This window comes from Schistocerca nitens, chromosome 9 (assembly GCF_023898315.1).
Source record: "Schistocerca nitens isolate TAMUIC-IGC-003100 chromosome 9, iqSchNite1.1, whole genome shotgun sequence".
Classification (NCBI taxonomy): domain Eukaryota; kingdom Metazoa; phylum Arthropoda; class Insecta; order Orthoptera; family Acrididae; genus Schistocerca; species Schistocerca nitens.
The window spans coordinates 288,285,879-288,311,837 of NC_064622.1; the positions used below are offsets into that span (position 1 = coordinate 288,285,879).

General features: G+C 39.8%; 1 protein-coding gene across 1 annotated transcript in view; it reads left to right on the plus strand.

The window, feature by feature from the left end:
- LOC126203719 (uncharacterized) overlaps window positions 1-25,959 on the plus strand; it is a 171,460-nt gene that overhangs the window by 102,232 nt on the left and 43,269 nt on the right. Inside the window, exons 9-10 of the mRNA XM_049938094.1 lie at window positions 19,126-19,239; window positions 22,520-23,193. Of these exons, the coding sequence (XP_049794051.1) occupies window positions 19,126-19,239; window positions 22,520-23,193 (788 nt within the window). The remainder of the gene's footprint in view (window positions 1-19,125; window positions 19,240-22,519; window positions 23,194-25,959) is intronic.

Here is a 25,959-nt window from a genome sequence, read left to right on the forward strand (position 1 = left end):
TGCGGTTTCCTTTACAGATCAACTGCACCATCCCAAAATTCTCCCAATAAACTGAAATTGACCATTTGCCTTCTCTACCACAGTACTCAAATACGTGTTCCATTTCATATCATTTAGCGACATTACGCCCAGATATTTATAAGATGTGACGGTGTGAAGCAGCACAGTACTAATGCTGTATTCGAAAATTACAGGTTTGCTTGGCCTTGTCATCTGCGTTAACTTACGTGTTTCTACATTTAAAGCTAGCTGCCATTCATTACTCCAACAAGGAATTCTTCTTGTATCCTCCTATAGCCACTCAATGACAACACTTTCCTGTATATCACAGCATCAGCACCAAACAGCTGCAGGTTTTTGCCCACGCTGTCTACCATATCTTCTATCTATATAGAAAATAATAGCAGTCCTATCACACTTGCCTGGGGCACTCCTGATGACATTCTTATCACTGATGAACACTTGTTGTCGAGGACAACATGCTGGCTTCTATTGCTTAAGAAGTCTTAGAGCCACTCACATATCTGGGAACCTATTCCCTATACCCATACCATCATTAACAGTCTGTAGTGGAGCACCATATCAAATGCTTTTTGGAAATCTGGAAATAAGGAATCTGCCTGTTGCCATTCAGCTGCAATTCACAGTATATTGAGAGAAATGAACAAGCTGAGTTTTCCGTGGCTGATGGTTTCTAAATGCTTATTTGTTGGTAGAAGCTTTCAATCTCAAGAAAATTTATTGTATCTGAACTGAGAATATTTTCAAGAATTCTGCAGCAAAGCAATGTTAAGGTCTGTAATGTTGTGGGTCTGTCCTTTTACCCCCTCCTACATACAGGAGTCATCTGCAGTTTTTTCCATTTGCTTGGGACTTCATGTTGGGTGGGAGATCACACTAAATGTGAGCTAAGTAAGAGGCCAATGCATAGAGTACTCTTTGTAAAATCAAATTACAGCTTTCCTTTCGCTATCTTCTACTGCCACACCATACTGGTCAACAAGTGACTGGATAGAAGCCGTAGACCTGCTTAGTTTTTACACAGGACCAGAATGTTCTCAGTTCTCAGCCAGATCTTTTGCTAAAGTATGACAGTGGTGGTTGTTCTATGCTTCGCTCATAGACTGTTTTAAGACACATGAATTTCTGCTAACCTTTGTCTGTTGTCATTTGCACTTTCTCTTTTGAACTGAGAGTGCAACAGACTTTGCTTTCTCAGAATTATCTAAATTTTGTTGATAAGCCATGGCGGATCTCTTCTGTCCTTAATCCACTTTCTAGGCACATACTTCTCCAGACCATGACTTACAATCTGTTTAAACTTTGCCCATAATTACTCTTTGTCCATCATACTGGAATTAAATGTCAGTTGATTGTCTAAGTGAGATTCTAACAGCTGCTTATCTGCTCTTTATAGCAGAAACACACTCCTAGCCTCCTTGATTGATTTATTGTCTTTAGTACCCACAGTCATTATAATGATCACTAATCCCTCTCTTTATACTGACACCATCATTAAGATCAGGCCTGTTGGTAGTTACAAGGTGTAAAATATTTCCGTTGTGTATGGGCTATCAAACTAGATCTCAAGACAGTTTTCGAAAAGCATACTCAAAAAATACTCTGCAAGATCGTCTGTTTGTGCTCCTGCAATGAATCCGTAGACGTCCTAGTCTGTACTCGGTAGATTAAAGTTGTCACCAACTAATATTGCATCATCTGGGTATTTACACACTACTGACTGTAGCTTTCTTTTAATGACTCTAGAACTGTCACAGCAAAATTGGGTGGCTGGTAAAAAATCTACAATTTCATTTTGGCCTCTTATATTTAACCACGTAACTTGTGTCGCACTCAATTAAGACCTCAATAGAGGCAATATATTAGTCAACTGCAGTGAGCATTCCCCAGTATTTGGTGTCCAGTTTGTCTGTCCGATGCGTGTTCCATGACTTGCTATATATCTTAGCTTTCTACCCAGGTTTCAGCCAGCTCCTGTTCTGAAGTATGTCTTTTTTAATGTAAATGTTATTTAAATTGGACCTCTCCCTCCCTCCACTCCCTCTCTCCCACTCCATCCCTCCCACTTCCATTGGGTTTGTTTGAGCAGTTGCATGCGGGCTCATGTGTATACACTGTAGAGTCATCTTCTGGCATGTATATTATTATGCCATAATAAAGAACCAAACAAAGAAAGTTTACATCCTGAAAACAACACTGCAAAGCTTAATATCTTGTTGGGACCTACTTCACTGTCAATCTGGACTGAGGAATATGCAGTTAAAGCCGAATTATGCATTTTTATATGGTTTACGAAATTCTGATGCTCTTGGAGTATGCTCTGATGTACTATTTTTTATGACTTAATGTAAGATCTCTTAATGCTTTATGTGTATGAACATACAGGCTTGCTATGTCACCGTAGTTCTGCATATGCATTATTGCCTGTATTCTGCTGCTCTCTGGCAACTGCTGAAACGAACCTATCTCTAACAGGTCTCGAGAAAATATTGCAAATGATGGTTTGAAAAGTGTTATTTTCAAAGTAAATTTCCATTTGCACAAAATGAATTATGTTACGTGTAAAAATGCACGATAAATTTCTTAAATCACATAGCGTTTGACTCTCTTTTTGAAACTGAACACTTTGAGGACCAGACGCTCAGGATAATTTCAAGCCGCTTTTCTTGTAACTACACTATGTATCTTAATTTTAAGCATTAACTTTTCCTATTTGTGTGTTCGCGCTAGTTATCAGTGATGTTACTATTGGCTGGCTACATAATGTGTCCTATGTTCTGAATATGTGTTGTCTGCTGGCGAGATCATGTGACATGATCTATGACTGGCTTGCAAGAGGGCATTGCGATCTTGATTTCAATCCTTCGAAAACTAACTTGCTGTGTTTGATGGAATTCGAATTTATACTTTCATAACACTGAAATATGCAGCATACATGTTGCTGCACATCAAGATCCTTCCAAAACTTTTTATTTATTTTTATATTGGGTTTTGTTTCCTAAAGTGCCATGAAGCTCTACGCTGGTGCATAAAACATTAGCCATTCAAAGGATTGATAAGTTTTAAGTTCAACGGGTAAGCATACTGTCACTTTACATGGAAGAAGTGTATTTTCGCCCAGCAAAAAGTGTATTTGTAACTGCGAAATCCGAGAAAAATTCGGAATTTTTTTTTGTCTTTGCCCGCATATACGCCCTGTAGAAAGTATTTCAAGGTGTATACGACCCGGGACAACCGGGAGATCTGGTAAAAACCCGGGAATTTTTTCATCCGGGAGAAAACTTGGAAAAACCTGGGAATTTTTTAGAATTCCGGGAATTTTTCATTGTTTTAGTTTCCTGTTAAATTTTTGTAATTTTGACTGGTAAGAACCGATACTCTAACAAAGGATATTACTGTATCCCGCTACTGCAGAATAATACTTCAACAATAAAACATAAACAAGAGAAAAAAACTGCAAAGGAAATGTGCCATATACAACAGCGACACTCAGTGCTCATGCAAGCATCTGCTAACGGCAAAATGTGTCAAAGGCTTTAGATAGACTGTGCAATGCTTCATAACAACACATTGCCTCCAATGAGCGTGAAGTCACAGCTGTTTACATTAGATTCGTTTTAGAGTTACGAGCGGGCTCGTGCGCATGCGCAGTTGAGTCGATTGAGTTGTCGATTCTCCCGCTTCTGGCTACAGGAATGTGGCTATTGGGTGTGCAAGCAGTTGCAGCAAGCAGCCAAATGCTACCGGGAAAAGGGGGTGCTAAATTCATATTCTTGAGGAAACGAACTTGTTTCACAAAGCGCCTAGCATCCAGCCCACGTTTGTCTATCGATTATTCTTACGATTTTGAAACGCTTCCCTATTGGCTTTTGAACATTTTTGAACACATTTTCAGTTAATTTCTGAATGAAACTTAAGTTGATTTTTGAATACGTGATGTCTCTGTCAGGAGAATCCTCGTCGCATCTGCAGACAAAAGAGGACAGGGCTATACGAGCTGAACGGATGAATGCCAGTCGCTGTCTGATTATGTGGTTGACTGCGTTTGCGAATGATCAGCGTTGCTATAATTACTAGCGAAATCTATAGATTCAGACTACCAGAATGGAAATAAATGACTGACAGGAATAACAGGTGAGAAAGATTACGTATTATCTTCTTGGTGTATCCAAGAAAATGAAATTTTGACAATTTTTGGCCAGATCGCTATACTAGTAAGGACCAGTTGTACAGTCCCCGGCTAGCAGCCGCTTAAGTTCTATTTTGGAAGTAACATGGAAAACGTGTTGTACGAACACGTAATAGCGCCTAACCGGAAAATAATCGCGAAATACCTAAACCTGTGATTCTGGCAGGGTTAGTGAAGTTAATCGGCGAAGAAATTTTGACAATGGCAGGAATAGCTATAGAATTGGTGATGAGAAGATTGTTTGTTAGAACGAGGAAGGAGAAGAAATGGGGACATCACACAAATTATGGAAGAATAAGATGATTCCAAATGTATATAAAATTTTCGTAATACTACTTTTCGATCTCATGCTTGAGAAACTGGTGCATATGAATGAAATGTGAAATTATTTCTTATCATAAAGCTTTTTGCTTGTAGTAGGCCTAACAGGCATTTGATATTGGTACTTCGTGAATTATATTCTGTCTTATTATAAAAATGGCCATTTGTGCCAACAGTCTCGTTTATTTGGTGTGTGTTACAAAACTGCTACAATACTAGAAAGGCCTATTTTGTTTTATCTAGCAGACAGTGACAAAATAGCCATAATCAGATCGAGAAACCACACCAGTCTTGAGTATTATTTGTGTTACCAGCTTTTACAGTATTAGATAACGACATTTCGATTTTTCATGCAGCAAAACGTTTGACGAACTTTGATGAGGTATAGAAAGATTAGAGAGAAAAAAATGCTAGGAGTTAAGGATTGAAGAAGTGTCTAATTTCATGCTTATCTCTTGTCTTTATTGGTTTTATGTATCCTATATTTAATTTTATATCACACAAAACAGCAAGTTATTAGCTAATATGCAGTAAAGAGTGCAAATTTTCTGAAGAGTTCTTGTTCTCCCGATTGCAAATAATCCCACCGCTATTAATTGCGAGATTTTTTTAAAGAGGGGCCAGGCTGTCAAACGGGCCGACTGGGAGCAGGAGAGGCACCACAGGATATTTCAATATTTCTACTGTCCTGAATATAGTTTGATGGCATCAATTACAAAATATACACGTTTCATTTCCACACAGCGAAATACAGTGATGTGCGGTAGAAGAATGCTTTATGAAGAGGCGTGGCACTGCACTTTGGCACACTTAAGACCAAATAATATGTCTTAACATTTCCTCGAACACACGTTTTATGTTTCAGACTTGTCAGAATGATATGTGCTACAAGGTGAACATATTTTTGAAAATTCGATTTTTTTTCTTTGTATTAACCTGGCTTGCAAATATTGTAGATCCGCGGCTGATGCGCAGAGCAGTCTGAGTTATAGTGGGTTGTCTCCATGTGACCTGTACTTACATTTAGTGATTTTGCTGTTTCCCCCTCATTTACTCTAACGTCAAATGAAAACAAAACGGATATCTGTGGCCGGAAGCTATCAAGTGAATTAAAATGTATTCACATAATTACTGAAGGCTAAAACATGTCATTAGTTTCAGATTTTATTTTATTTCCACTTTTGACAGTCAAGCATTAATCGCCTTGCATAACAATGAAGTTATTTTTGTCTGTTTGCTAAAGAAATTTGAATTTTATAAACTTTTTCCGCAGAGGCAGTCAATGTATTTGAAACAAAATGTTTAAATCCACAGTACTGGCTAGTTTCAACTGCTCGCTGCATTTCAAGTGCACGTTTTCATCTTCTAGCACATATGGCATTTTGCCATAATAAAGAACCAAACATCATATAATGCAGTACTGGTGCTCCAAGAAAATTTACATTCCGAAAACCACACTGAAAAGCTTATTATCAGGTCAAGGTCTACTTCATTGGGAATCTGTACATATTAATGTGCACTTTAAGTATGCACTTTAAATGTGCACATTTTTGTATGGTTCACGAAATTCTGATGCTCTTGGAGTATCCTCTGATCTCTTGTTTCTTTTACGACTTAATGTATGACCTTTTAATATTTTACACCTACGTACATACGGGCTTCCTATGTCATGATACCTGCGCAAGCCTGTTATTTGCGCTCTCTGGCTACTGCTGAAACGAACCTCTTTCTAACAGGTTGCGGGTTATTGCGAATGTTGGTTTGAAAAGCGTTACTTTCAAAGTAAATATCCGTTTAAGTAAGTTGAACTATGCACGAGAATGTACCATGAATTTATTAAATCACATAGTGTTTGACTCTCATTTAAAAATCAACTCTTTGATGACGAGCCATTTAGAAGAATTTCGAACCCTGAAGATCAGACATTTATGTATTATTAAAAATTTTACTGGCACATTTGTGTGATATATCTAACGTGTAACACGTGCAAAAAAGATCAACATTATATGCAAAAGCTTAGCTTCTCTTGCAGCTTATTAACCTTAGAGACCAATATTATATGTGAGAGCTTTGCTTTTATTGTAGCAACAATATGTATATTAATTTAAACTATTAACTTTTCCTGTTTGTGTGATGTTGCTGTTGGCTGACTACATCACGTGTCCTATGCCCTGAATATCCGCTGCCGTCGGCTGGCGAGATCACGTGGCATGAGCTATGACTGGCTTACAAATGCGATAATCTCGATTTCAATGATTCGGAAAGTAACATGCAGTGTTTGGTGGGATTCCAAAGTACACTTTCGTAATACAAAAATATGCAGCGTTCATGTCGCTGCACATCAATGATATTTCCAAAACATGTCTTTTCCCCTGAATTACATTTTCTAAAGTGCCGGGAAATTCTACACCCGTGTATAAAACTATAACCATTCAAAGGACTGATAAGGGAAAATATACTGTCACTTAACACGGAAAACGCGTGTTTTAACCCAGGAGAAAGTATATTTTTAACTGGGAAATCCGGGAATTTTTTTTTCCTTGTCCCCGTATACGCCCTGTATTTGTCCCGACAACAATTACATCTTCTGTTAACATTGATGATATAAGGGAACACTGCATCTGAAATGCTCATAGATTCGCTCTGATGTTACATAAACTTGATCTGACAGTACTAATGACAGGTTTGTACAAATCTGATGGTGTGTAATCATCGTATATCCTCTGTGATATCAGCACTGTTGTCAAGGAGGCTCCTTTATTTGATGGCGTGCCCCACTTCTCTGAGCCGGGATGCCAAGCTATTTAGCAGGTACCTCAACTCGTAGCAAAACTAATGCCGTATACACTTGACTGCACTTTTCGTAGGCATAAAGTATAAATAGTGATACTGCCAATTGCATCACTTTAGCTTTGCAAACACGTAAATAAACATGTCAACCACGTGATTTGCATTATTTTTAATGCGATTTGTTGTGCTAAAGTATCGGTGAATGTCATCTCACCTGCTAAACATAGCACTAAATTCAGATAACCTTTATTAAATAATAAACATTCGTAGGTGAGTATTTTGTTTCCTATTATATACATACATCATACAAAACTACAAAAATGGAAAGAGGGCCTCATACATAACCAGCAAAACTTAAGAGTCATTTCCCACATTTTACGTTTTCCCAAAGTTTATGCCATTTTTTCAAGTCCCTTGAGAAGTGCAAAAGTGGGGTTTTACTGTACTAATTCCTTTCCGTATCACTGTCTCTTGCTTCATTAATTTCTGTTGCGTAAAGTCTAGAAGATATTGATGATTATTCTTGCTCATCGACACTTTCAAAACGAGTATTTGACCTCTAAAATAAATTATTTCTAAAGAAATGTTAAGTTTTCCCTCTTGTCCTGTCTGCTCATTCATTTCATTTACCTTTGATGACAGCCTTCCCCCCTGTCCCCCACTCCCACTGTGTGGTGTAACGTATCATTTTGGTAGCGAAGTGTTACCTTATATCTAACTAACCAACAAATGATAGACGCGATGGTTAAAAGTGTTTTTATTACGTAAGTAGTTTAAAATAACAAACAGTAAGTTTACTTATTGTAGCGCATAAACTGGCGCGGATGGACACCGTGCATCTTCCAGGTGGTCTCACAATAGCAGTACTAGCTGGCTTGACAATATTCTATGCTGTAGCATCCCAGCCTGTACCATGACGTTCAGTTATCTGTCAGATTTGTTGCCTTATTGTAGCAGAAGGAACAATATAACAGTGTTTCAGAAGAGCCGACTACTAATATTATTACTGAGTATGAAGTTAAAATATCGAAGTTCTTGATTCCATCTTGTTGCTGCATTGCTTAAATAGTCTACATTCATGCAAAGTTAGTTTGAACATAACCTCAAGATGCAGCAGTTTGGAAGTTAAGAATAACAGTGCAGCATTTGACACAGCAGCCGCAGAGAAAGCAAGTACTGCTGATTTCCTTTTCGTACTCAGAGCCACAATAACTTGCTCCACATACATGCAGTACAGATGTGCACTCTGTGGCCCCTCTAACCACAAATGACTTTCCACATTTACTTAAGTGCACATTGCATTCTGCACTTTAAAGGATGTGTGAATGGACATCAGGCTTCAGGAGTGTCCGAGCATGAGTGAAGATAGTCAATGGAATTCCTTAGAACCCGCAGTTGTCGCTGTGCCTTCGGAACTGCCTCCTGTGACGGGTTTCCCATCAGTTGAGAGTGAGTGGCTGACAGTCTCTAGTCTACAAAAATGGTTCAAATGGCTCTGAGCACTACGGGACTTAACTTCTGATGTCATCAGTCCCCTAGAACTTAGAACTACTTAAACCTAACTAACCTAAGGACATGACACACATCCATGCCTGAGGCAGGATTTGAACCTGCGACTGTAGGGGTCACGCGGTTCCAGACTGAAGCACCTAGAACCGCTTGGCCACTCCGGCCGGCTCTAGTCTACAGCTGGCATTCAAAACAGCTTCTTGTCATTTTTAGTGAAACTTACTTGCGAAAGTGACGTCAGCAGATGTATACAGCACTGGCCACTTTACAGTGCTGTTTTTGATTTTGTAAATTTATAGTCGGGCAGTAGTAGCTGACCGCGACAGACGCAGCAACAGATAAGTAAACCGCTTTTGTGACATTTACGAGTTCCTAACCAGTAGCGAATTTTATATCATATCATTTGTGTCCTTTAATAGTCTAGTTTCTTGAGTTTCTGCATGTAAATTTAAAATGTAATAGCCACAATTGTCTCGTTTTTGTTTGTGTCGAAATGTAAAGCGATTATGTGATATATTACAAGTTCCTTATCGGGGGCAAATTATTTAGTTTAACCTGAGTGCTTCGGTAATTAGGTTCTCGAATATCTGCTTATTACTAGACATAGTTCGTGCGTTTTCGTCTACATTAAAGTTGCGCAGCACGTGCTGATAGTCCATTTATCTGCATAGTTAAGTTTTCCACAGTCTTTGGTATGGACAGGGACTGCGATTATTGTGTGCGGGTTCGAGCCAAGTTGGTAACACTTCGCTCTCAGCTTCAGGCTGTGATGATTTCGGTTACACAGCTTGAGGCTGCAGTGGATGGGCACCACTGTTGTGGGCCAGCTATGGGGATCCAGCAGACGTTCAGCTCGTCAAAGTCCTCCGATCTGTCCTCACCGGTGGCCAACCCAGTTACTGCTCGCACTGGGACTGACCCCTCACCTGTGGTCGAGTGGGGTGTCGCCCCGGGGCGGCCACACATAAGGCCTTCCCGGTTCGTCTGACACAGGTTCCAGGTGTTGTCTGTGGCTGACACTCGCTGAGCTGGATGCTGTTGCCTGTCCTGTTTCAGAGGAAACCACTCTGCCTGCAATATCCGGGCAATCGCAGAGGGTGGGACTATTGGTAGTTAGGAGCTCCAACGTTAGGCGCGTTATGGGGCCACTTAGGGAGTTGGTTGACAAGGAGGGTAAGAAAATCAATGTGCACTCCGTTTGCATACCGGGTGGAGTCATTTCAGATGTGGAAAGGGTCCTCCCTTTTGCCATGAAGAGCACAGGGTGCAGGTGGTTACTCATGTCGGTACCAATGATGTGTGTCGCTTTGGATCAGAAGAGATTCTGTCTGGTTTCGAGCTGCTAACAGAAGTGGTAAAGGCTGCCAGTCTTGCTTGCAAAATGAAAGCAAAGCTGACCTTTTGCAGCGTAGTCGACAGGACCGATTGCGGACCTCTGGTACAGAGCTGAGTGGAGGGTCTGAATCAGAGGCTCAGACGGTTCTGCAACCGTGTAGGCTGCAGATAACCTCGACTTGCGCCAAAGGGTGGTAGAGTTTCGAGTTCCGCTGAAATGCCCGCTAAACGCAGAAGGCGGCTACACGAGTAGCAGGGGCTGTGTGGCATGGGCTGGGTGGTTTTTTTAGGTTAGAGGGTCTGGGAAACCACAAGATGGGCTTCAATCACAAAGGGTGCAGGCTGAACACAGGAATAACATAGATAAAGGAAACATTGGTATAACAGTTGTAAATTGTCGTAGCTGTGTCGGGAAAGTACCAGAGCTCCAAGCGCCAACAGAAAGCACTGATGCTCAAATCATTATAGGCACTGAAAGCTGGCTAAAGACAGCTGAAATTTTTGCAAAGAACCTAACGGTGTTCCGAAAAGATAGGCTAAACACGGTTGGCAGTGGCGTGTTTGTTGCTGTCAGAAGTAGTTTATCTTGTCACAAAATTGAAGTAGATAGTTCCTGTGAGTTAGTATGGGCAGAGGTCATAGTTGGCAACGGGCATAAAATAATAATGGTATCCTTTTACTGACCTCCCAGTTCAGATGATACAGTTGCTGAAAGGTTCAAAGAAAACTTGAATTTGATTTCAAACACGTATCCGACTCATACGATAATAGTTGGTTAGTTGGTGGTGACTTTAATTTACCCTCGATATGTTGGCGAAAGTACGTGTTTAATTCCGGAGGTACACATAAAATATCATCTGAAATTGTGCTAAACGCATTCTCTGAAAATTATTTCGAACAGTTAGTTCATGAGCCCACGCGAATAGTAAACGGTTGTGAAAACACACTTGACCTCTTAACAACAAATAATTCTGAATTAATAACCAGCATCAAAACCGATATAGGGATTAGTGAAGACAGCGTTGTCATAGCGAGATTGAATATTGTGATTCCCAAATCCTCGAAAAATAAGCGAAAAATATACCTATTCAGAAAAGCAGATAAAAATTCACTTGATGCCTTCCTGAGAGACAATCTCCACTCATTCCAAATTAATAATATAAATGTAGACCAGATGTGGCTTAAATTCAAAGGAATAGTATCAGCAGCAGTTGAGAGGTTTATACCAAATAAACTTAAAAAAACTACGGAGCTGATCATCCTTGGTACACAAAACAGGTCACAACACTGCTGCAGAAACAACGAAACAGACATGCCAAATTCAAACAGACGCAAAATCCCCAAGATTGGCGATCCTTTACAGAAGCTCGAAACTTAGCACGGAGTTCAATGCGAGACACCTATAACAGTTTCCACAACGAAACTTTGTCTCAAAACCTGGCAGAAAATCAAGAGATTCTGGTCGTATGTGAAGTATATTAGCGGCAAGAAACAATCAGTGCCTTCTCTACGCAATAGCAATGGAGATACTATTGAAGAGAGTGCTGCCAAAGCAGATTTACTAAACACAGCCTTCCGAAATGCCTTCACAAAAGAAGACGAACTAAATATTCCAGAATTCGAATCGAGAACAGCTGCCAACATGAGTAACATAGAAGTAAATATCCTCGGAGTAGTGAAGCAACTCAAATCACTTAATAAAAGCAAGTCTTCTGGTCCAGACTGTATACCAATTAGGTTCCTTTCGCAGCAGGATATATTGTGTTCGAACATTATGAATTACCTCGAAGGAAATGGTCTATTGACACACAGTCAACATGGGCTTAGAAAACATCGTTCCTGTGTAACACAACTAGCTCTTTATTCACATGAAGTGCTGAGTGCTATTGACAAGGGATTTCAGATCGATTCCGTATTCTTGGATTTCCGGAAGGCTTTTGACACTGTACCACACAAGCGGCTCGTAGTAAAATTGTGTGCTTATGGAATATCGTCTCCGTTACGTGACTGGATCTGTGATTTCCTGTCAGAGAGGTCACAGTTCATAGTAATTGACGGAACGTCATCTAGTAAAACAGAAGTGATTTCAGGCATTCCCCAAGGTAGTGTTATAGGCCCTTTGCTGTTCCTTATCTATATAAATGATTTTGGAGACAATCTGAGCAGCCGCCTTCGGTTGTTTGCAGATGTTGCTGTCGTTTATCGACTAATAAAGTCATCAGAAGATCAAAACAAACTGCAAAACGATTTAGAAAAAATATCTGAATGGTGCGAAAAGTCGCAGTTGACCCTAAATAATGAAAAGTGTGAGGTCATCCACACTAAAAGTACTATAAGGAATTCGTTAAACTTCGGTTACACGATAAATCAGTCTAATCTAAAAGCCGTAAATTCAACTAAATACCTAGGTATTACAACTATAAAACAACTTAACTTGGAAAAAACACATAGAAAATGTTGTGGGGAAGGCTAACCAAAGGCTGTGTTTTATTGGCAGGACACTTAGAAAATGTAACAGACCTACTAAGGAGACTGCCTACACTACACTTCTCCATCCTCTTTTAGAATACTGCTGTGCGGTGTAGGATCCTTACCAGGTGGGACTGACGGAGTACATCGAAAAAGTTCAAAGAAAGGCAGCACGTTTTGTATTATCGAAAAATATGGGAGAGAGTATCACAGAAATAATACAGGATTTGGGCTGGAAATCATTAAAAGAAAGGTGTTTTTCGTTGCGGCGGAATCTTCTCACGAAATTCCAGTTACCAACTTTCTCCTCCGAATGCGAAAATATTTTGTTGACACTGACCTACATAGGGCGGAACGATCACCACGATAAAATAAGGGAAATCAGAGCTCGTACGTAAAGATATAGGTGTTCATTCTTTCCGCGCGCTAAATGAGATTGGAATAATAGAGAATTGTGATGGTGGTTTGATGAACCCTCTGCCAGGCACTTAAATGTGATTTGCAGAGTATCCATGTAGATGTAGATGTGTGAAATATTGTAAAGTGCGTTAAATATGGCTCTACACTACAGATCAAATTGTCATTGCAGTCTTGGTTTCACACTCAACGACTGTCCGCGGCTCGTGGTCTTGGGGTAGCGTTCTCACTTCCCGCACACGGGGTCCTGTGTTTGATTCCGGCGGGGTCGAGGATTTCCTCTGTCTCGAGATGACTGGGTGTTGTGTCTCTTTCATCATCATTTCATCCTCATTCACTCGCAAGTCGCCATAGTGGCGTTAAAGAACTTTGGGAGCGGCGGCCGAACCGCCCCACGAGGGGTCTGCCGGCCACCAATGCCATACGCTCATTATTATTACTCAACAGCTTCGTCAGCTCACAGCCAAATTGACACCTTCAAGACAACATAGACATCGGGGTAACCCTAGAGATCGGTCTGTATCCACAGCAATATTACACGGAAGGAAACCAAACTGCACTTGTGGATTTTAAGCACACATTTACAAAACATTAATATACCATTTATATTTATTATACTGACCTTCAATTTGGTTGGTCTATAAATGCGATGTGAACAAATGGGTACAGTAGTCCCTACTTTTTAGCAATTTTTTTTTTTTTTTTTTTTTTTTTTTTAACTTCGTTGTCCTCGTCACTTTCTGTGTTTTCTTCTGTTTGAAAGTCAATCACGTCATCAACAGAAACACTTTCCACAGTGTCAACATTGTCATCAATGTGTCAGAAATCATGAACTGGATGCTGCAGCTGCAGTTTTTGCCATCATGAAGCAAGCAGTTTTTCACCGTTGTCACTAACACTCACTCCTGGTGTGTCAGATACATTTCTGTTAGCTTCAATGAATCCTGCTTTTTGGAAGCAGTTGGAGATGATGGCTGCTGTAATGTCTGTCCATGCTTTCGCACTATAATGCAAAGCATCTAAAATTGACACTTTAAAAGAAGACTGGATCTTTTCCCAACTTCCATCAGAGTTAATGCCTTCTGCACAATCGCCTTCCTATAGCGTGTTTTGAAGGCATCGGTAATGCCCAAATCAAAAGGCTGTAATTTGCTTGCGCAGTTTGCTGGCAGAAACTCTAATTGCACATTATGCAGACTTATATTTCTGTGATGCATAGGGCAACAATCCACTAATGGGAAAATTTTTCTGTTGTGAGTACCCATTCTTGCATCAAGGCAATGTAATTGCTTCTCAATTGATTCTGACGTCATCCACTCTTTTTTTTTTTTTTTTTTTTTTTTTTTAGCACTGTAGTTTGTTGGTAGTGGATTTATGTTTTTAAAACACAAGGGTTTTCTTAGATTTGCCGACCGCAAATGGTTTAGTTTTTCGGAACCATGTGTTTTTGTGCGTAACGTTTCTGTTGGGTGAACTTTACTGGGTTACCTCCATGGCAGTTTTCGCCTTTAAAGGCAAGCGCTTTATTTGGCAATATGCTGAAAGAGACCTGTTTCGTCAATATTGAAGAAATCTTTCGGTTTGTATTGTTTCAAAAGTTCGTGTAACCTGTCACTCTGCCATTCCGTAATAGATTTTATGTCCACACTGTTTTCTTCACCGCATACTGTTTTGTAAACTACATTGTACCTCTTCTTAAATCTATCTATCCGTTCATTACATACTGTTAAGTCCTTGATCCCAAGTACATTGGCAACTTTCAGCGCCTTTTCGCGCAACATCACACCGTTCATTGGAATGTTCGACGCACTTGCTGCCTGAAACCAGTTCTTCGTAATTTCCTCCAGCTCTGCGTATTTTGAATAGCTGGCTCCCCCTCTCCGCACCACTGTTACTCGCACTTTCCAAAATAAGTGTTTTTCACGATAGCGTTCCACATAGATACAGGTATTCCTAAACTCCGCTAATGCAACATGTGTTCCACAGTGAGCTTCAACTCTTCCCAGAATTTGTACCTTTTCTTCCATAGAGAGGGTTTTACTGTCTATTTTAGCAGTACCAGCTTTTTCCATCTTAAACTGCAACAGAAAACAACAACGTGGAAGAAACAAGTAACCACAGACTTCAATCACTTCACCCAAGGCTACGAACATGCTACACGGTACACGCTACACGGTATACACAAACAAAGTAAAACACCATCTCTTCGCACGGTAGTTGTCGAGAGTAGCTGTGTCGATTGAAATTGACTCAGTTCGGTTGTAGGAACAGGCTTGTCAGTGTTGCCAGCGTTGTCAATCTTAGCTAGCAAATGACACTATGTACAATGTGTATGCGAACCATAAAGGAAACTACCGTATATTAGCAAGCTACAGATACTGGGAAATGGATATCCTCTGTATGTGATGATTATCACAGGGTGAAGTTAACGCCAAAACGATGCAGCTTCAGTAAAATAAGGGTACTACTTATTGTAGCACACAGTACTGACTGATAAAATTGGTATCAACTAGAAACAAATGAATGTTCCTCAGAAGTTGCACATTCCTCCGGCTTCTAGTGTAATATTTACATCAGCCACTATGCCGAGTTGTGAAGGCAAATGCAGTGCCTGCATCATTTTATGTCAATCACACAAGGTGTTTTTCTTTTTTCGACCCCCCCCCGTCACGAACATTAGTTCATAAAACTTAAATTGTGGGATAGTTACTGGTATGTTAACGTAAAAATGGGTGCGAATTAACATGGTGAACGTAGGAAATTTGTCAGGAGCGATAAAAAATGTTATAAACGGCGGGCCTATGATTTCCATAAATTGCTCCAGGCAAATTCTGTGATGGGTCCTGTAAAAGGGCGCGACCAATTTCCTTCCCCCATCCTTTGGTAATCCAAGCTTGTACTCAGTCTCTGATGACCACCCTGTTGATGGGATGTTCAACTCTTAATCTTCCTTCCTTCCTTCGCTACTGGTGAATCGAAGTCTGCCAAAAAACTGTACATTTGGTACTTAAACATTCTCACTATCATCACCACTTCTCTTTGAGATCTTAATGACATGTCTTTTTTTTTTCAGAAATATTGTGAATGCAGAGTTTGCACTTTCTTTTTCATTTCCTCGACTGTTGTCTTTGGCCTCCATTCGTTTAGCATACGACACATTTCGTTTAATGCTGTATCACATTTGTTACTGTTCAGATAATCTTTATTTCTAATATCAAAAAAACATGGCTTCAGTGTATATTTTCAGCTAAAATAATAGTGTTGTCTGCATCATGTTGCCACGTCCTTCACGAAATCACGTAGTCAGCATGCCAAGGTAAGTGTGCACCTACAAATGACTTCACTGCTTGAAAGCCCACGCATGAAAGTAAATGCTTAGCCTTCTGTCGGCAGCATTTGTGTATCGTGGGATGCACTTTCATGCACAGATGTATATACTCCTGTTCAGTTACATGCAACATTCAGATGCAAGTTAGGGGTAACAAGTTTCAAAAGTCTGCGCAACTACATTCTCTCTTGTTGTGCACTAAAATGAACTTGTTAATAGGTTCAATGGCAGCAGCCTGAAGCTTGTCACCTGTGGTCAACATAACTTCTAGCTGCTTCTGGCAGTGGCCATTTCACCTTGTTTATGCACACAACAAACCCAGTCCCTATGGATTTTACTATGTAAACCTGTATAACATCATGAAGAAACTATTAACTAAAGCAGTCAGAGTGTATGGTGCTGTGATACAGCACCCAAGAGTCAGTTCCCAAGATTTTGTGTCTAGCTAAGTATGTAAACACGTAAAAAAATTAAAAAAAACACTTCTCAGAATCACACAACATGTATAAAAAAGATGAACTAAATGCTGCCTGTTACAGAAGTATACAACCTCTGACAATAAAGTTCGGTGAATAGTCCTGTAAAATTAACGTAGATGAACTATGAACTAAAGTTATCTAACTGTCCTTCGAAATAATCATCTCCCATAGCTGTGCACCGCTGAGCTCTGCGATACATGTTGTGGAAACTTTGCATGAAGTCTTGCTTTAGGATGGTGTTGAAAATCCGCATCACGTTTCATTGGATGTCAGGAATATCCTCAAATCTCTTTCCTTTCAAAGCGAGTTTGATACAAGGAAATAGGAAGAAGTCTGTAGGATTGAGATCCGCTGAGTATGGTGGATGTTCAAGTTGCACCACTCCCTTTTTTACCAGGAACTTTTTGAGAATATTGGTTGTGTGTGGGCCAGCTTTGTCGTGAACAAAAAACTGTGAACCTTGCTGTGCATACTGGTCATACCCTGCTTAGACGTTGCATGAAGCATGTCAAAATTTCAACGTACTGTGTAGCATTCAACGTCTTTCCTTCAGGTAGAAATTCCTTGTGGATAATGCCTTGAATATTGAAGGTCATAAGTATCATTTTGATGCGTGATTTTTTTTGTCTCTGACCTTTTTCTGGTGAGGTGATGTCAGAGAGCGCCATTCCATGCTTTGCCATTTCGTTACAGGCTGTACCGGAGACACCAGGTTTCATCCTCAGTGACAATACGGTTCAAGAAATTGAGTGTCACATCCACTCTTTCGACAAAATCCTATGAAGCCTCTAAATGTGCCTGCTTCTGATTGTCAGTCAAGTGATGTTGCACAAACAACAAAGGCTTTCTCTTCCGGGTAAGGATTTGTTGCATGGGTTCACAGTTCATCTGCAGTTCGTCCACTGTCATGCACACATGTATTCGGTGGTCATTAATGTTTAATGTCCTCACTTTCTCAATATTTTCGTCACTGACAGTGGTTACCCGTCGTCCGCTAGGGGAATTGTCAGAAACATTTTCTCGGCCTCCTTGAAAACAGGCAAACCACTCGTACACGGACTTCATGGGCAGTGCTTGATCCCCATAAACACATACCAGCATTGCATGCATGCATTTCTTTCAATGTCTTGCCAAGCTTAAAACAAAACTTTAAATTGACCCTTTTTCGTTCATTGTCCTGTTCTCAGTTCATAAGCAATGCACTAAACAAGAACTTTGTCCGACAGGTCTAACACAGAACACACACAATGCTCAATTGGACTACGGTGGGGGCAGGTTGTCAACACCGGCCGCTATGCAGGTGCAGCGTTGAGTCGCCAGTGTTGCCCGATCCACTGTTCTGACTTCATGTACCAAACTTTATTGTCAGCGGTTGTATATGCGTCTTTTTACACTTGCAGAATTGCTTGAGCAGTCCCTATCTTTTTTGAAACTTGTAGAGTGATCATAGTAGATGTGAGGAGATTGTCAGTTGTGGCTTTCATCAGCTGCTCTGTATAAGTAGTGTATTTTCAACATCTCGTAAGGTGTTTCAGTGTTTAAGTAGTTTTTGAGTAGCAGAATGGAACACAATGGAAACTTCATTTTAGTATATCTTCTCCAGAATATTTTATTATAAGACCTAGGTACACAACCAGTAGATCTAATGCAGGTTTAATATTGCTTTATTACAAATTTAAATATATTGTTTTTACATTATTTATATAAGAGGATTTATTATTTTATTGATGGCTGTAATTTTCAACTGCTGTAGTTCACGTTTCAGAATAAAATTCGGTCATTAATTGCAAATATGTTTTTATTTGACTTTACGAGTTTTGATAAATTTAATTTGTCATCTTCAGAATCTTAGTATTGGTTTACCATCTGTTAATTTCTTCTTTGCAGAACCGTAATGCCGTCATATGTCGAAAAATGTACATTTTGAGTGTGATTGTTGTAAACACAGGTCGAGAATTTGGAATAACTAAATCACGTCTGTGTATAGATACAGTTACAGAAATGATGTGATACAGTTACTGTAAATTATTAATCACATGCAATATGTGCATTTCTGGACATGTCATGGCATTATTCTGCTATGACAAAGCTCATGACATTTCCTAATCCAATATCAAGCTCCTGAATATGATAAATTAATTTGTCAAAACTGGTAAAACTAAGTACAAGTATATTTGCGAAATGATCATAGAATTTTATTTTGAAACACAATGGATCTGTTTCCTGTGGTGGTATCATTTGTATTTATGCTAGCACTGTGTTTCCAGCACTCATCAATAAGCTGTGCGAGAGTACACCACCAGAGATGCTCAGAAACTTGAGAATTGCTGAACTCACGTGTACACCTCCAATGAAAAATCATGAAACAGAATCACAGAATGGTAACAGCACATTTTTCTACTTTTTTTTATAATAATTTTTATTTAATTTTGTGGCAATCAAACTTCAACATTTTTTCACTGATATACAGAACAGGCATTGGTTGTAATTTTCCTGACCCTAATTCACGTGTATCTGTATGGTGTAAAAACTTGCAATTGACCCTAAATAATGAAAAGTGTGAGGTCATCCACGTAAGTGCTAACAGGAATCCGTTAAACTTCAGTTACACGATAAAGCAATCAAATCTAAAGGCCTCATATTCAACTAAATACCTACGAATTACAATTACGAATAACTTAAATAGGAAAGAACACATAGTAGAAAATGTTGTGGGTAAGGCAAACCAAAGACTGCGTTTTGTTGGCAGAACATTTGGAAGATGTTACAGATGTACTGGGTAGCTATAATTAAACTTTCCATTTTTAACACAGAAACTAATTACCCTAAGAGTTGCTACATTAGTGTCCAGAGTATGGCGGTGCATGATTTCCATGTGTCACAGTGCCGCCATCCAGTTCCAACTATGGCCACCAGATGCCATGATCAGTCATCATGATTCATAGTCTCACGATCTGACGATTCCCATTGCATTTGTTGATGCGTCAGCGTGAGCTTGGACAAAAGGAGCAGGACGTTATTGTTAAAGCTCCATTATCAAAACGGTACAGCTGCAGCTGCATTTTGAGAATATCGTTGGCTGAAAGGATGACGGAAGGGTCCTCTTTCTGCACCCGCTGTACAGAGCATGAGGAAGAAGTTCGAATCAACTGGTTGAACTGTGTGTCGCTCCAGGAAGAGGCCGATGACTGGTAACACCACAGGTGGTTGATGAAATCGTTGTTGCTATGGCGGACAATGCTGCACGCAATTCTCAATTGTCAGGCAGTGCGCCTGCTGTGTGAAGACAGTTAAGCATCCCGTGGTCCATTGTTCAGAAGGTGCTTTGATCCATTCTCAAATGGTATCCGTATAAGGTCCATATCGTACAGCAGCTTGCATCACAACATGCACAATGATATGTTGACTTTGTTCTCCATTTTCTCGCAAGGATTGAAGTTGACGAGGACTGACCCTGGACCATTCTACGGACATAAGCTCATTTTTCTCTGACAAGTGAGGAGAACACACAGAATTGCTGAGTGTGGGGATATTTGCCTCCAGTCACTGTGCATGAATCTCCTCTATATGGTGAACGTGTTACCATATGGTGTGGCTTCATGGCTACATTCATCATTGGCCCATTCTTTTTTAAACAGGTTGGCACTCAAGGACCAAAGACATGCAGTGTGACTGGCCAGCATTACTGTGATTTGCTACACCAGCGTGTTACACACGCCCTACAGGAGAGATGCATTGAACTCAACAGTTTTCATCCAAGATGGGGCCCCACTGTACATCGCTCGTGAAGTTCACCTGCTTCTCTGAAACACGTTTGGAAACAATTGGTTTAACAGCCATTGTTTCCTAATGCTTGGCCAGCTCTATCACCTGATCTCGCTTCATGTGTTTTGTAGTTGTGGGGCTACTTGAAGGACAGGGTTTACCAGGGGAACATTCATACATGTGCTGATCTGAAGCACAGCATATCGAGAGAGGTAGCCAGCGTACCTACGGACCCGTTCATTCTGCTGTGCAGAATGCAATTCTGTGCTTTCAGACCCTTCTGGAACCATATTGATCCCCTTCTGTAGCAGTAATGGTACCGGTATGTAATGGTATGATGTTCCAAAGTAGCACATTAAAAGTGTTTCAGTTGAATTGTTTCTGCGTTATTTTTCCTTCCCATGGCCTTTTCGTTAATGCTACCAAGTTTGTTTCTTGTATGGTAATTTAGCTTCCATGTTATGACGTGAGACATAGGGAAAGGTTAATTATAACCACCCGCTACTATAGAGATTGCCTACGTTACTCTTGTCTATCCTCTTTTGGAGTACTGCTACATGATTTGGGTCCTTATCAGAGAGGATTAACAGAGTACATTGAGAGAGTTCAAAGATGGTCAGAATGTTTTGCATTATCGAAAAATGGAGAGAATATGTCACGGTCGTAATACAGAATTTGAGACGGAAATCATTAAAACAAAGGAGTTTTTCATTGCGGCATGATCTTCTTGTGAAATTTTAATCACCAACTTTCTTTCCTAATGTGCAAATATTTTATTAATGCCAATGTACATAAGGAGAAAGGATCATCATAATAAAATCAGAGCTTGCACGGAAATGGTAGTTCAGTTCCTTAACTGATATAATTTTAAGAATTTGCCTGTAGCCTAAGCTGTCCACAACGATACTGTCATCACAAGTGATGATTACAGTTGGTCACACATTTACATAGTGTGTGGGCTGAGTGGCACCCACATACAAGGTGGAACAAGTAGAAGTGGCTCAGAGAACAGAGTTCCAGGATATAAATAAACACAACAGAGGAAAGGAAATGCAGTACTAATCTGACTATAACAGATGTTGAAAGTGACCACCATTCATCTCTTGGCACATTTAGGCCCTGGTCAGCAAGATGCTGAAGGCGGATCGAAGCCAGACTGCTAGAATTGTTGTGATCTCATCCAAAATGTTCTGATGCAGCCTTGAAGACTTTGAGGGTTATTACAATACACCTTAAACTTGAGGACTCCCCATGCAAAGTAATCATGCACTAACAGATCATGTGACTAAGTGGCCAGCTAAAGCTGCAACCTGTCTGACCTCTGCTAACATCTCATGTCAGGCATGAAGATTGTGTAATGTGGTTTGGCTGGCTGTATGGGCAGTTGCTCCATCCTGTTGAAGTAAATGTAGGTCTGTACCTCCTTTGTCAATGCTTCCACAAATGGTATCCACTCATCTGGGTACTTTTATTTTCCCCACCCTGTATATGTAGATGCATTCACGCAATTTGTATGACTATGTTTAGTGTAATAATATTTATGGTATTGTTTTTCTTTAGCTGGCTTAGTTGTTGAAGCATTGTGTATATCGCCTCAATGTTTGCCCTAAAAATAAAATGCATTTTTGAATCTGACAAAACTTACCCAAAGAATAGCAAGCAAAAACAATGTAACTGTACAGGTTTGTGTGTAATCTATAGCTCTGATGAAAGATTCATCCAAAAGCTAGCAATATTCTGTCTCGTTTATGTGCTTGTCGATGACTCAGTGTCTGAACTGTGTGATGGAAATTGCTGAGATATTGGCACAGTTAACTGCTTTTGTTCCTTCTTTGTTGTTAACTGAGACAGTAAAAGTTTAACTAACTTCATGTTTTCTTCTTGTGGATGATACAGCCTCCAGGACAGATGCAGTTAATGAAGAAGATATGACAGACGTAACAGAATCATATACTCCTGTGGCCTTAGACACAAACTTGCTGAAGCCGATATGCTTTGAACGTAAATGTGGTGGCAGTACATGGAAACATGCTCTCCTACTCTCTACACTCAAGAAGAAAAACGAGCAGAAAGAAAATCCCATTAGTTATTTTCAAAATAGAATGTTTTCACCAGAAAGCCTTACTGACACACCTCTCTCACAGCCAAACAATAGGACTTCAAATCCAGTGAAATCATTAAATAACTTGTGGACTGAAGATTCTGAAAACTTTAGAAATTACTGTGTCAGCAAGAAAACACTGCATGCAGAACTTCCATCTGATACTGAGAGTCTTGAGAAAAGCAGCCTAACAATTAATAGTGCAGTTAATAACCAAGTAGGAACTGAGTGTCATGTCTTGGGTGTACCAGATTCCGGTTTGGGAAGTGAAAGGATAAATCAAGTATTTCCAGGACTGCTTCAACTGAGGTCTGGAACTTCAAGTTCAGAGGCAGTGAAAGCCCTGATCATTCAGGATCAGAATAAAGTAAGTGGTGTCCCTGTTCATCATAGACCAAGTGGAAGACACTCCTCTGAAGAAGAAAATAGTCGGATCTCTGATATCTTCGCCAGTGGGAATTTCAGTCAGGTATGTTATAAACCTAAAAAAGAATAAAATTTTGCACTATCCTTAGGTCTTGAATGTGTGTCTCTTTTTTTTTTTAAAAAAAATAAAAAATTATTACAGTGGAAACTCGATTAACCGTCATCTTCGGGACCGTGGTCGTTACGGTTGAGCGAATAGACGGATAACAGGAACACTGTATTCCTCCAAAACATAACCTCAATCAATTATTTTATGTATAGACACGTATCACTCTCACAGTAATATAATAATATTTGAGAGTGAAAACAAATTAAACACGATTGTAATAGCAGATAAAACTATTTATTACATGATAAAAATATCTGTACAGTAGCTACAAAAGTTGCAAAATACGTAATGTACAGTACTGTACTGTAAACTTACAGGCGAAATAGTTTATCTAGCTTGGAAATTGTCAGTCAGTTTCTTCTGCTTTTTTGATGTTCGAGCTTTCACTGCAGCAATATTTCGTATTTTTCGGAGCAGTAGTGCCTGTGTTGCATTAGACGCTCGCAACAATTTCATCATCACTCAAAATTTGAAAACTCCCGTCCACTTTGTCACACTCTAACCACTCTGATACTTCTTCTGACGTCAAATTTGTGCTGATTTGTAAATTATTGCACAAATTGACCATCTCGTCAACTGTCACACACTCAGGTTCCTCTGATTCTTCACCTCTAGGTTGAAGCCAAAGTTTATTCCAGCCGTTCTTGAGATTTGACACTGGCAAATCACTCCATGCACTGGCAACATTGAAAATGGCATCTTTAATACTGTAAGACCTCCAAAACTGTTTTACAGATGTTGATTCATCAGTTGAGAGCAAACAGTCGATAAATATTTTTCTGTAACTACTTTTCATGTTTTCGATGATTCCCTGATCCATGGGCTGTATAAGTGAAGTTGTGTTTGCTGGAAGGAAGAGGCATGTTATGTTACCGTCATCACTTTTCATTTCACAAGTAGGGTGCGTTGGGGCATTGTCTAATAGCAATAACGCTTTCTGTGGCAACTTTTTTTCAGCCTAATGTGCTCTAACTTGAGGTACAAATTGTTTGTGAAACCAGTCAGAAAAAATTGATTGATCCATCCAAGCACTCTTCTGGGCGTAGTATTGTGCAGGGAGAGCATTCAAATTCAAATTCTTGAATGCACGAGGTTTTCTTGATTTTCCAATCACAAGTAGGGGTAGCCTATGATTGCAGGTCGCATTTGCGCAAACCATAGCAGTGATGCGATCTTTTTGTACTTTGAAACCTGGAGCAGCTTTTTCAGAGAGTGATGCTAATGTCTTTTGCGGTAAAGCCTTCCAATGAAGCCCAGTTTCATCACAATTGTAAACTTGTTCCCTAACAAGATTCAATTCAGCCATTTTTTCTTTAAATTGTTCCCGGAACTCAGCAATTACAGAGCTATCCGTGTTGAGTTTTTCTCCACTGATATCTAGTTGGCGAATGCCATGACGAAATTTAAACTTGTTGAGTCATCCGATACTTGCTTTTAAAGACGAGTCACCATCAAGTTTGTTGTTCATTTCAACAGCCTTGGCCATTATTATAGGCCCTGAAAGTGGTTTCATTGTCTTTTCTTGTTTGCACATCTCCATCCATGCTCTGCATTGTTGACACATGTTGTTCTATTTTATCAGCATCACGTTTTATATTGTTAACTGTTGTTCTTCCAATATACCATAAATCAGCGCTACACTTGTCGCAGTTTCGCCCTTTCTTAAGCGTTTTATAATTTCAATTTTTTAATTAAGTCCTAAAACAACATGTTTACGTTTTTCAGACATTTTATCAAGTCACTGTATCACACACACCACACTAAATATGGTAGTGTAAAATATTAGTTAATAAAGATTATTCAAGTGGAAAAGACGTAACACGGCACAGCCCGTTAGATACACTGCGACAATTAGGCCTACAGTATTTTCGCCACAACTGGAAACCAATCCAGTGGTGATTGTTGACTCACAAGTGAGACAAAGACAAGAAAAGGGGGAGATGTGTTAGCACGTCAACTGAAGGTCATATTTTATGTGTCATTCTACGGCGGGCGGGTACATTCACTTCCCACTAAAATAGAGTAAATAAACAAAGCGAACGCCTCACTGCACCTTAGAGCATTCTGTTATTACAGTGTTATTACACTGTTACAGCAGTGACGGTTAACAGAAACTGACGGTTTAAAGAGTGACAGTTAATCGAGTTTTTACTGTATTCAGAAAATTACTACATTCAGCGACCTGTGTAATGGATGTAAAAGGAAACCTGCACTCACAATGCATTTCATTGTCTCCGACAGTCAGTGGGACAGTACGGCATGCGGCCAGTATGTGGCCTGTCATCATGTCCTGAAGGGATGTCAGAAGCTCCTACCATACCCACATTGTCGCATCTCAAAAAGATGGCCCCTTAATTGGCGTATGCCATGGAGAGATCACTGAAACATGTGGTGTATTGTTGCTAGTCTAGTTCAAGAGGAGGTCGAGTGGATGCTAAAACACACACAAATTTTAGTAATTTATTGAATTTCGAACATGGTGAATACTTAACTTTGAAAACAAGTAGAGTTCACACGCGGCTTTAGTGCTGTCACTGACACTTCCAACATTTAGCACTTAATTACAAAATGGTTGTTCAGTTCCTTAACTGATATAATGTTCAGAATAATTGTGCAATTGGCACATAGCCAGAGCTGTACCACAACTATACTGTCATCATAAGTGATGATTACAGTTGTTCAGTTAGTTAGTGTGTTTGG